The sequence below is a fragment of the Ovis aries genome, chromosome 15 (assembly GCF_016772045.2).
Source record: "Ovis aries strain OAR_USU_Benz2616 breed Rambouillet chromosome 15, ARS-UI_Ramb_v3.0, whole genome shotgun sequence".
Taxonomy (NCBI): domain Eukaryota; kingdom Metazoa; phylum Chordata; class Mammalia; order Artiodactyla; family Bovidae; genus Ovis; species Ovis aries.
In genome coordinates this window covers 51,508,933-51,520,872 of record NC_056068.1, presented here as the reverse complement: position 1 = coordinate 51,520,872, position 11,940 = coordinate 51,508,933, and the positions used below count along the sequence as shown (strand labels likewise).

General features: G+C 51.2%; 1 protein-coding gene across 4 annotated transcripts in view; it reads right to left on the bottom strand.

Annotated features, from left to right (window-relative positions):
• Window positions 1-14: 14 nt before the first annotated feature.
• Window positions 15-11,940, bottom strand: part of P2RY6 (pyrimidinergic receptor P2Y6) — a 38,936-nt gene continuing 27,010 nt past the window's right edge. For 3 of the 4 annotated variants that reach the window (XM_042232739.2, XM_060400005.1, XM_015101074.4), the window contains 3 exons: window positions 9,655-9,712; window positions 8,955-9,016; window positions 15-7,790 (listed from right to left, as the gene is read on the bottom strand). In XM_042232739.2, the coding sequence (XP_042088673.1) occupies window positions 6,770-7,756 (987 nt within the window). In that variant the 5' untranslated portion in view covers window positions 7,757-7,790; window positions 8,955-9,016; window positions 9,655-9,712 and the 3' untranslated portion in view covers window positions 15-6,769. Of the gene's footprint in view, window positions 7,791-8,015; window positions 8,886-8,954; window positions 9,017-9,654; window positions 9,713-11,940 lie in introns of those variants that run through there. The other variant, XM_042232741.2, reaches the window with a different exon arrangement.

Below are 11,940 nucleotides of genomic sequence, written 5' to 3'. Positions count from 1 at the left end.
ACCCCGAGAATTGGTTAAGACTTCACTTCCTTTACTTCCTTCTTGTCGTTACCTAGTCCTTTCAGGAGCCAATTTACCACTGCCAAACCTACACTCCTACCTGAGGCCGATCTGCCCCGCCTCCCCCCCCCCCACCATAGGCAAGGTGTGGGTGGCTTCTACTGTTTCACTCCGCCCCTTGAAGGTGGATCTCACTGTGCCTTCTCTATGGGGTCAAGAAGGCGAAGTAACTCTGACCAGTGTCAAAATCAGGAAATGGTAGCTCCTGGCAAATTCAGGATGCCAATGGCAATGGCAATGGCAAATTCAGATTTCAGGAGCTTCAAACACCATGCTCCTCCAGACAGCCTTTGCTAATTCCAGATCCCTGATGAGCCCTCAGCAGTATTGTCCTCCTTGGGCCTAGGTTCTGCCTTCCCAGAAAGAGAGGATACTCATGTTCCCCTTAGCCCAAGAGGACTGTGGCTGCCATCAACCCCCTCCAGCCCCAAACACACACCCCTCACCCCGTGCGTCCAGATGAGTAGGCATGGCTGGACATAGTGTAGGGTGGTAGATACTCAGGGATCGCCTGACTACCTCATGAGACTGGGAGGACCTCGGGGCCCTGCTAGCTGCCTCCCTTGGATTACAGGAAATGGCTGTAGGGAGAAAGCTCTTCCCCTTTGAGTTGAGACCAGTCTCAACCTTGCCTCAGCCCTGCCTCAAAGCAGCCAGCGTATCTCTCCCTCTTCAATGGGAAATTGATAGTAAGGAAGAGAGCTCTGCCTGGCCTATTACCTCTCTGCCTTTTCCTTGCTGTGTAACTTGGGTAAATCCTTTCACTTCCCTGGGCCTCGTCTGAAAAGTATGGAGTGGGTTTAAGCTTCCCCGAGCGTGCCTTTCTCTGTCTCTGTTTGAAATCAGACTCTTGTCTCCTGTACATTGTTTTCTCTCTACTCGTTTGAGGAAATTTTGGTATGGTGCGGGGATCATCTTCCTGGAAGTCACTGCCCCTCTCCAATAATGATGGCCCCTGCCATCTGAAATTGGTGATTTTAGTGTTTTAGACTTCATTTTTGTGTATTTATTCACCTATTTTTGGCCACACTGGGTCTGTGCTGCTGCTTGCGGGCTTTCTCTCGGCGCAGTGAGTGGGGGCTCCTCACTAGTTGTGGTGTGTGGGCCCCTACTGCTGTGGCTCCTTTGTTGCGGGAGCACGGGCTCTGGGGCACATGGGCTTCAGTAGCTGGTCGAGGGCTCAACAGTTGCGACTCGCAGGCTTGTTGGCCCACAGCATGTGAAATCTTCCTGGACCAGGTGTTGAATCTATGTCGCCTGCATTGGCATGTGGATTCTTAACCACTGGACCACCACGGAAGTCCTGAAATTTGTAACTTTCCAAGTTCTTTCACAGCTGGTCCTGTTTTGTCTTCACATCACTTCTGGATTCGAGGATAGAGGTTTTTATTCCCAAATCACAGATGAGGAAGCTGATGGAGAGGAGCAGAGACTCAGGTCACAGGTTCCAGCACCGTGCAGCTTGGCCTTGAGGTGTTCATGGAGCACTCATGAGATGCTGGGAGCAGGCAAGCCATTCTCTGATTGGTGCGCTTCCCACTGGGTGGAGGCCCAGTTTAGGTCCTTAAATACCCTCCCTCTCCACCAAGGGGATTCCTGGTCCAAAGGCTCTAGCCAGCCCACCTCAGTACTGGAGTGGGGTGCCATTTCCTCCTCTGGGGGCTCTTCCCGACCCAGGGATGGAACCCACATCTCTTGGGTCTCCTGCATTGTTCTTTACCACTGGCATCACCTGGGAAGCCCCCTAGGAGACTGTGCCTAACTAAAAATGATTTGACATTATAGTTGGCTCAGTGTCCTCGGGGTCTCCACTCACTAGGACTGGGTGGGGCAAGTAGGCACTTGGAAGGCAGGTGAAGAGAGGAAAGGGGAGGGGAGGGAGGGTGAAGCGGGGGAGGATCTAGTTTCTGGGTTAGAGAAAGGCTATGTGACCTGAGTCAGTTCCCACATTCAGGTCCCAGCTTCCCCATCTGTAACAGGAGGTATTATAAGGATTAAGTGAGAAACCGAGTGTACAACACACTGATGGTACCTGGAATCCTGGCAGTGGGCATTACCGTCATCGTGACTCCCCAGTGCTTCCTTGGCCGTCAGCCTTTTTCTCTTCAGCTTCATATCAGGCCACAGCCCTTCCTATCCTTCCTCCAACAGCTTCCATGCCTTTGTGTTGTTCCCTACACCAGGAACACTCTTATCTCCTTTCCCTCAGTCTAATTACAACTATCCAAGACCCAGCTGTACTGCTTCAACCCCAGAAAATCTTCCCTAACCCACAGAAGAATCCTTGGACCCCTCTGAACTAGCATGGTCCCTCCTGCCCCTCACTGCACTCCACCCCTGTCTGTGTCTTTTCTGTCCCCATCCCAGCAAGTAGACATGCCCAGGGTAAGCCCCTACACTGACCCCTACCCCACTGAGAATGCTCTGGGTTAAAGTGAGGGGGAAGAAGGAGGATAGGGAAGAGGAAAAAGAAAAAAAGCGTGAGAAGAGAAGGAGGAATTCAAGCCCTCAAACGGTGCTTGGAATCCCTGTCCTGGCATGTAATGGATGATTTTCCTTCTTACAGCAACAGATAGGGCTCATGGATTATGGCCCTTGTTCTCAAAAAAGTGTGCTGGGGTTTTTTTTCCCTCTTAAAGACTGGCTGTCTTCTAGGTAAAGGAGAAAGAAAAACCCTTGCAATCTTCTGCTTAAAGCTCCTTGCTTAGAAACCTGCCATGCCTATTCTTAGAGAAGGACCCTCGAGGAAGCTGTGTGCACAAAAGGCGAAACCACTATACAGTAACATTCACTGCATGCCTACTGTGTTCCAGGCGTCATTCTAAGTGCTTTGCATGTGTTAGTTAATTTAATCCTCACAACAGTTTTATAAAATAGGTGTCATTATTACTCCCATTTTACAGTTAGGGAAGTTAAGGTATGAAGAAGTTAAATAACCTGTCCAGAGTAATACAGCTAGTAAATGAGAGCCAGGATACACACCCAGGTGATCTAGCTCTGGGGTCTGAACCCTTTATGCTATTCTGCTTTACAAGGAAAACTAGGAATGGGATTTACCTGTGGCCCACAATTTTCACTCTTGAAAAAGTAACCAGGGGGTCACAGCTCTTGTGCGTTGCTGCGACAATCTTCTGGGACTCACTGCATTGGCCTTCTGCCTTCTGCTCTTCCATCTCCTACCCTCCGTGACAGGCAGCTGAAGAGCCTGGTCTCAGAAGCAAAATGGATAACACCTGGACTGCTTGGCACAGCTCTGCATTATATAGGGACTAAGAACCAGTCTCTGTCTTCTGATGTCCCCATACATCCATCTCACCATGACCCAAAGAATCAAACTGCCTTCTGTCCAAACTGTCAGCCTCTCCAGCAAGGGCACTTTGAATGGATTCCCAAGATGGGTTGGGCTACTTCCTCCACCAGCTGTAAGCAGACCTCTGACATTACTGTGGAGTTTCACCCCTGCAGAGCCCTTCTCTAAATGTCCCTGTGGCTGAACAGCCCTGGAAATTAGGCAGGGTGAAAGGAAAAATACTGAAGAAGTTATTCCGTCCTTCCCCTCCCTGCCCTGACCCTCTTCCTTCTCCCCGTTCTACCTTCTAAGGCAGAACACACCCTTTGCCACGACCAGTTCTGTCAGTACTGGTTCTGTGTGATGTACCAGCAGCTACGGGCCAGCCAGGCTGTTCTATGGGAGGAAAACTAAGATCTGGGAGAAAGGAATAAGGACTAGAGGAGTAATGAGGGTGGCGTGTGGGTGTGTGTGGAGATGAGGACGAGGAGCAGAGAGGATGTGGAGCCAGCAGAGGAGTGCCTGAAAGAGACGTGAGCAGAGGGGAAACAAGTGAAGATGACTTGGAAGGGCTTTGTGTGGCATAATTCTCCTTTGTTGCCTTCTCGGGGACCTTCAGTGGAGATGCTGCACGGGAAGAGCAAATTAGCCAAGATGGGGGTGGCCAGGCTCTCTCATCCCACGTTTGTAAATACATGGTTATGTAATAGCTCAGATCACTTATAGCATTATGCATGCAGGTCATGATGACCCACTTGACCACAGGCCACTTTTGTTCTGTAAACCTATATAAGCACCACCTGAAAAACTCTTGCAGGGGGCAAGTTGAGTAGAGTCCAGTGAAGTCGAGGCGGGTCATGTGGAGTTGAATTGCACAGTCGTCATTGCTGCTGTGTCAGCCATTAGAGAGTAAAGCAGGTCTCCCTTGCTGCTGCGAATAAAGAATGCCTGCATTTCCTATGCCTCCTTCTTCTAGCTTCTCCACTCCCGCCTTGCCTACCCTGGGTTCAGTGAACAGTGAGATACAGCAAGACAGAAGCCCTTCCAGGGTTTTATAAGCTCAGCTCTGTGTTTGAGATGCTTCCATATGAGCGTGCCTCCAGGCAGCCTTCCAGGTACACACAGGCCAGAATGATGGAGATGAGAGGGCAGGGGTAGAACCTAGAAGAGGCAGTCTGTCCCGAGGCTGATCTGCAGGCTCCAGGCCACAAGATCTCCCTGTAGCAGCCTCCTAGTGGCCCTGGGGATAGCCCTGCATCTCCTCAAGCTGCTGACTTCTCCTGTAAGAATGAAGCAGTGTTGTATCAAAAAGTCTACAAACAATAAATGTTGGAGAGGGTGTGGAGAAAAAGGAACCCTCTTACACTGTTGGTGGGAATGCAAACTAGTAAAGCCACTATGGAGAACAGTGTGGAGATACCTTAAAACCTGGAAATAGAACTGCCATACGACCCAGCAATCCCACTGCTGGGCATACACACCAAGGAAACCAGAACTGAAAGAGATATGTGTACCCCAATGTTCATCACAGCACTGTTTACAATAGCCAGGACATGGAAGCAACCTAGATGTCCAGCAGCAGACGAATGGATAAGAAAGCTGTGGTACATATACACAATGGAGTATTACTCAGCTATTAAAAAGAATGCATTTGAATCAGTTCTAATGAGTTGGATGAAACTGGAGCCTATCATACAGAGCGAAGTAAGTCAGAAAGAAAAACACTGATACAGTGTATTAACATATATATGGGATTTAGAAAGATGGTAATGATAACCCTATATGCGAGACAGCAAAAGAGACACAGATGTAAAGAACAGACTTTTGGACTCTGTGGGAGAAGGCGAGGGTGGGATGATTTGAGAGAATAGCATTGAAACATGTATATTCTCATATGTGAAATAGATCGCCAGTCCAGGTTCGATGCACGAGGCAAGGTGCTCAGGGCTGGAGCACTGGGATGCCCCTGAGGGATGGGATGGGGAGGGAGGTGGGAGGAAGGGTCAGGATGGGGAACACATGTATACCCATGGCTGATTTATATGCATATATGGCAAAACCCACCACAATATTATAAAGTAATTAGCCTCCAATTAAAATAAATTTTAAAAATTAAAAACTCAGATTAAAAAAAAAGAATGAAGCCGTGTTGAAGGGCTGTTTTCCCTTACTTGGGGGCCCTGGTGGAGGTGTCCCCAGGCACCGAGGATACCTGAGCCTGAAAGAGGCACATTTGGAGGGGCGAGTGAAGGACAGGTGGGATCTGGGTTCTTCCTGGCATTTAATGCCCTAGTCCCACCCAGCTCCTTTTCTTGGCACCCCTCTCCACACCCAACCCCAGGCTTATCTGCAACTCACTGGCGCTTTATAATCGGCCTGGGCACATCTCTGCCTCTGGGTTTTGTAGACACAGTGCTTCTACCAGATGCAGCGTCCTCCACTGTGCTTTTTAGATTCCTCCCAGTTCAAGCCCCACCCCTTCTAAAATGTGCTCCCTGATTCCTCCGCTGAGGCCCCCCAGCCTGGAGCACCTGCCCCACTCTGGAGGATGGCCATGAGACGGCTCTTATTTTCTCAGACTTCATACACAAGAAGCCACATGCCCTCCACTCCAGCTCTCTGCCTATCTGCCCAGGGCAGAGCCTGGCACAGGGATGGCCCAGGCTGTACTAACCAGTGCTCCCCACTTCCACTTTCAGAGCTCCCACTCATCCATCAATATCTGGATAAAATGCCCCCACCCCCAGTCCCTTCGAGAGACTCCTAGACTGGGTCATGGGCACCCTCTGGGCACCTTAGCCCCCCAGCCATGCCTCCCTCTGTCATAGTCTTGACATGACTGTATCAGTGTCTGTACCTCCAGTAACTGAGAGCTTGTATGGGGCTAGGCTCGAGATGGTTCTTTTGGGGCCCTGGAACCAAATCAGGCCCAAGCACAAGGTGTCAGTAAAGATATACTGAATGAATAGAACATAGCACATACCCCAGAGAGCTCATATTCATCCTGCAAAACCCAGGTCAAATGGCCCTTCCCAGAAGCTCTCACTTCCGTTTCCCATCTTCTTTTTCTCCCTTTATTGGTGACTCCAAAGTATGCTGCATAATCCTCAATCATAGTACATGTTATACTGTATTTTTGTGAGAAGCTTAACATGACTTCTGAATTCTCCATGGCTTCTTGGAGCCTTCTGGAGAACCAGGCCCAGGCTTGTCTCTCTCTGTACCCGTGGAACCTGGTTCAGAAAAAGGGTTTAATAAATAGTTGTTGAAGTTTCGGGGTCTGTGAGGGCCTCAGTCTATGCCCAGCTGGGCTAAGCTCTAATTCTCTGCATGCTTTGGAGCTGGTGGAGCGTCTGGTGCCCTAGTCACAGTGGCAAACACAATGGCTGCCCTGCCCCCAGGTGTCCTGCCCTGGTGGACTCAGCGACCCTGTCGCTGCCACTTGGCCGTGAGTTTCTGCAGCAGCTCATGTGGCCGCTGGCGGAACTTCTTCTGGGTAAAGTAGAAGAGGATGGGATCGAGCACGCTGTTGGCACTGGCGAAGGGCCGTGTGCCCTTGTAGGCTGCTGCAAAGGCCTCCAGCACGGGGCAGGAGACGCCAGGTGTAGAGCGCACTGCCAGATAGGCTGTCTTGGTGATGTGGAAAGGCAGGAAGCTGATGGCAAAGGCAGCTGCCACCACCACAGCCATGCGGGCTGCCTTGCCACGCCGCTCCTGGGCCACTGGCCCTGCTGGGCCATCCTGGCGGCACAGACGACGGGCCAGGCAGCAGTAGCAGGCCAGAAGGGCGACAAAGGGCAGCAGGAAGCCGATGACCGTGAGGGTCATGCCATAGGGCATGTAGTGGGTGGCCAGGGCGGGCGGGCTCAGGTCATAGCAGACCGTGCGGTTCCGCTGGATTCCTGTGGAGGCAAAGAGGGCAGTGGGCAGGCACTGGGTTGTCACGGCCAGCCATACAGCTCCACACACTAGCCAGGCAACCCGGCGGCCCCCACGCTTGTGCCAGGGGGCCAGAGGGTGGCAGATGCCTAGGTAACGCTGGAAGCTGATGCAGGTGAGAAAGAGGATGCTGCCATGGAGGTTGGCATAGAAGAGGAAGCGGACCAGGCGGCAGGTGAGGTCTCCGAAGGGCCAGTGGTCACCTTGGGCGTAGTTGTAGATGAGCAGGGGCAGGGAGCAGGCATACAGCAGGTCAGCCAGGGCCAGGTTCAGGGTGTACACGGCCGTACGGGTCAGGGCCCGGCGGGACGTGCAGATCTGGGCGATGACACAGGCGTTCAGGGGCAGGCCCACCGCCAGCACCGCCGAGTACACAGGGGGCAGCAGCAGTTGCTTGAAGGTCTCTCTGTAGACGCAGTTGGTGGGCGGCGCGTCCAGGGCCTGGCCTGTGCCATTGCCCCATGCCATGCCTGTTCAGCTGGGCTTCCTACATCCAGAGAGGCTGGGGAAGCAACACACGATCCGTCAGTGACCACACTCGTGGACCACCCAGTAGGCCCCCGTCCCTCTCTGGGCCTTGATTTCCCCACCTGGACCATCTCTGGTACTCACTACCCCACCAAAGCCCCTCACAGCCCTTACTTTCACGAAATCCAGAATACAATAAAGCTCAAACTTGAGAGAAATCCAATTCATTTTCTTCCTATAATATTCATTTCCCACCAACCTTCCTGATGAATTTCTATTCATCCTTCAAAATGCTAGCCAAATGGCTCCCCTGTAAGAGAAGAGTGACAGGCTTTGGTTTGAATCCCAACTGGGCTTCCCTGGTGGTTCAGACAGGGAAGAATCCACTTGCAGTTCAGGAGACTCAGGTTCAATCCTTGGGTGGGGAAGATCCCCAGAAGAATGGAATGGCTACCCACTCCATTCTTGCCTGAAGAATCCCATGGACAGAGGGGCCCGGCAGGCTATAGTCCTTGGGGTTGCAAAGGGTCAGACACAGCTGAGTGACTAACACTTTCATTTTTCACTTTCTGCTACTTACTAGTGATGTGACTTTGGTCGAGTGACACGTTATATTAATACCTTACCTGAGTCTCAGTTTTCCCATCTGAAAATGGGGGAATGATGCACCCATCTCTCAGGATGTCATATAGTCAGAGGTGCTAAATCATGCTAGGCAGATCTTCCCTGGGCTCCCTGGAGTTTGGGGATGGTAGTCATGGTGGGCCTGCCTGTCTATCTCTTTCCCACAGACTTAAAAGCTCTTAAGGAGAAGTGCCAGGTCTGTGTCTCAGAGCCCAGACTGGGGCCCTGGGCAGGGAAGACCCTGTTAATTAATTAACCAATATTAGCAGAATGTCACACTTATGGCAACCCACTCCAGTACTCTTGCCTGGAGAATCCCATGGATGGAGGAGCCTGGTGGGCTGCAGTCCATGGGGTCGCTAAGAGTTCGGCACTACTGAGCAACTTCACTTTCACTTTTCACTTTCATGCATTGGAGAAGGAAATGGTAACCCACTCCAGTATTCTTGCCTGGAGAATCCCAGGGACGGGGGAGCCTAGTGGGCTGCCATCTATGGGGTTGCACAGAGTCGGGCACAGCTGAAGCGACTTAGCAGCAGCAGCAGCACACTTCTGGGCTAAGGGCTGTGCTCACCTTCTCAGCCTGGACTCCATCTTCCAAATCCATGGTCCTTCTTTTGGTTGCAGTCTACTTATCTATAAAATGGGGAAAAGGTGGTGATCTGCGTGTATGCGTGCTCAGTTGCAAAGGAGGTGATTTAAGAGTTCTCTATGTCTTTCCACTGGACTTGAGGCTACAAAGGCAGGTCTGGCGAAGCCACTGAGGCCACAGTGCCCTCTGGTGGCCACAGAGAAAAGAGCTTCCCCACAAAGGCAAATGGCTGAGGGACCTACCAAGTCTACAGCTGCTTTACAGAGAGGAAAATCCAGGCACAGTTAGGGGCACTGACTGCTCAATCTCAGAGAGTTAGGAGAGTCAGAACCAGAACCCAACTGCCTGTCTAAGAGGAAGCAACTTAGCGCGACCCATGGACATGGAGTGGAAAGCTTATAAATCTAGCTTCAGAGCTAGGCAGGCCTGGTTCAAATCCTGACTCCTCTGCCTCTATGCTGTTCTACCTAGGGAATGTTGCTTGCCTTTGCTGGGCCTGTGTGCTTGTCAGTAAAACTGTTATAGACCTGATACACAGTATGCTTAGTAAATGCCATGCCATGCTTTTGTATCCTACACCTTGTCCTTCCACTCGTCCCTTCAGGCTGAGTTTTGGGGGAGCCAGCTGCACAAATGTTTTAAGAGGTCCCTTTTTGGGATTGTCTGACTTGTTGATACTCACCTCCCCAATGGCATTTCCATTTCGTCCAGAGAGAATTCACAACTTTAATCCAATGGTCCTGTAAAGGAAAACCTTTGGGATAGTGACTCAAATCATCCCCTCTTCCTATTTTACAGATAAGAGAAACTGAGGCCCAGAAAAAACATGAAGTCCTGCCAATACACTCAAAGAGCAATAGAGGGTTGAAGCCAAGCATACGGGCTCTGGTCCAGATGTCCGGGTTCAAATACCAGCTCTGCCACACATGAGCTGTGTGGCCCTTGGCCCATTAATGAACCCCTGTGCTTGGCTTCCCTATCTATAAAAAGGGATAATGCAGTACCCGCCTCATAGGTTTGTCATGAGGATCAGTGCCTGGCATAAGCAAGTGTGAGCTACTCTTAATGTAAATATACCTAATAAAGTTATAAGATTTTTAAAAGTTATATTAGAGTAAAACGTAACTCCCCAAACTAATTTATCCCAACTTAAAATTTGATTTCAATGAAATCAGAGTTACCCAGATTCTGGGTAACTGAAAAATGATGATGCTTGGATTCTCTAGTCTGTATCCCACATCACCTTTAATTATCAAACATTCTTCCTGGGGCTATAGTCCATGTGCTGGGAGTGTGGGGCACCCAGCTGACCAGTTAAGCACAAGGTAGAGGCCAGAGGAGGAAGTACAGTGGTCCCCCCACTGTTGCCGAGAAGTCAAGATTAGTTCAGGCAGGATAAAGTTCATTCATTCATTGGTTCTGGCCATTCTTTCATTCTCCTGTTTTCACATGGGGCTTCCCTTGTGGCTCAGCTGGTAAAGAATCAGCCTGCAATGCGGGAGACCCGGGTTTGATCCCTGGGTTGGGAAGATCCTCTGGAGAAGGGAAAGGCTATCCGCTCCAGTATTCATGTTTTCACATGCCAGACATTTAATGGGTACTCACTACTTGCCCACTGCATGGGGCACAGTGTATAGATGTAGACAGGTGGATGCAGAAACAGATGCATGCACACACATATACGTAGTCATATTCATATGTCAATCGGAAGGGGGAGACCAGTGTGAGACATAGGATAGAAGACATTTCCAGAGAAGGATGGAGGATGGAGCAAGTCCCTGGTGGTTGAAGAAGATTTGCATGGGTGGAGAGGGGTGAGAGGCCCCTCGGGGTGACCCCAGGTGGGGAGGAAGCCAGAGCAAGCAGAGTCAGAGAGGAGAGCAGCCTGCTAGGACAGGTCATGGTGAGGAGGAGGAACTGGGCAGAAGGAACTGGGCTGTGCCCTTGAACTCTCTTTGGGGAGGTCTGTTGCCCTCAGACACCACCCTGAGAGACAGCCTTCTGACTCAGGTGACTGGAGTTTCCAGGCGCTTTTTCCCCCCTGTTTAATTAATTTTTACAATGGTGGGTTAGTTTCTTGCTGTCCAGTGAATCAGTCATATGTAAACAGAAGTCTACTCTTTTCCGGATTTCCTCCCCATCTAGGGCACCACAGGGTCCTGAGTGAGTTCCCTGTGCCATACAGCAGGTTCTCATTAGTTATCTGTTTTGTACATAGCAATGTCAGTCCCGATCTCCCGGGTCAGCCCACTCCTGCTCTGGGTGTTTTCTGCCTCCCACTCCCTGGCAAGACCGGTCCTCTCGGAAGGAGGCAGGGGCTGCTCGAGGAGATCCGGGAAAGGTGGGCCTGACTGTCACCCTGGCTTCCTGATCCACTCAGCCTCTGAGGACCTGGGCGGGGTGAGCGGTTCTCCCACTTCCCGGCAAGAGCTGGTCCCCAGGGAGGGCCTGTGTGGTCCCTGCCTCCAGGCAGCGGCTGACGTAGGCTCTTTTGGGCCCTCACATCTGTCACTCACTCTTGGGCTGTGTGCCCACACCCCAGCCTCTTCCTGGGCTCCAGCCGCTCTGTCTGCAGCGTGTGTGTGTGTGGGGGGTGTGTGTGTGTGTGTGGGTGTGTGTGTGTGTGTGGTGCGTAGTGCTTTATAATAGGGGCTCTCCTTCCCTGGGTCCCTTGGCGCTTTGGAGAAAAACTCAAGCTCTTGTCCTGACATTTAGGCTCCTGCCAAGCCCTCCAGCCTCACTAGGACCTCACCTCTGCACCCAGATGAAGTGTTTCACTCTGCGGCTTCCTCTCGTGCCACACTCACTGTTCTCGAGAGCCCGAGACCACCACACAGCCATTCACAGTCACAGATCCAGACTTCCTCTTTAGCCTCCCCATCTTTGCTGTGCCCTCCACACAAAATGCCATTTAACCCATCTCTATTTGTCAAAACCCAGTATCCATCAAGCTCCAGATCTAAGCTTA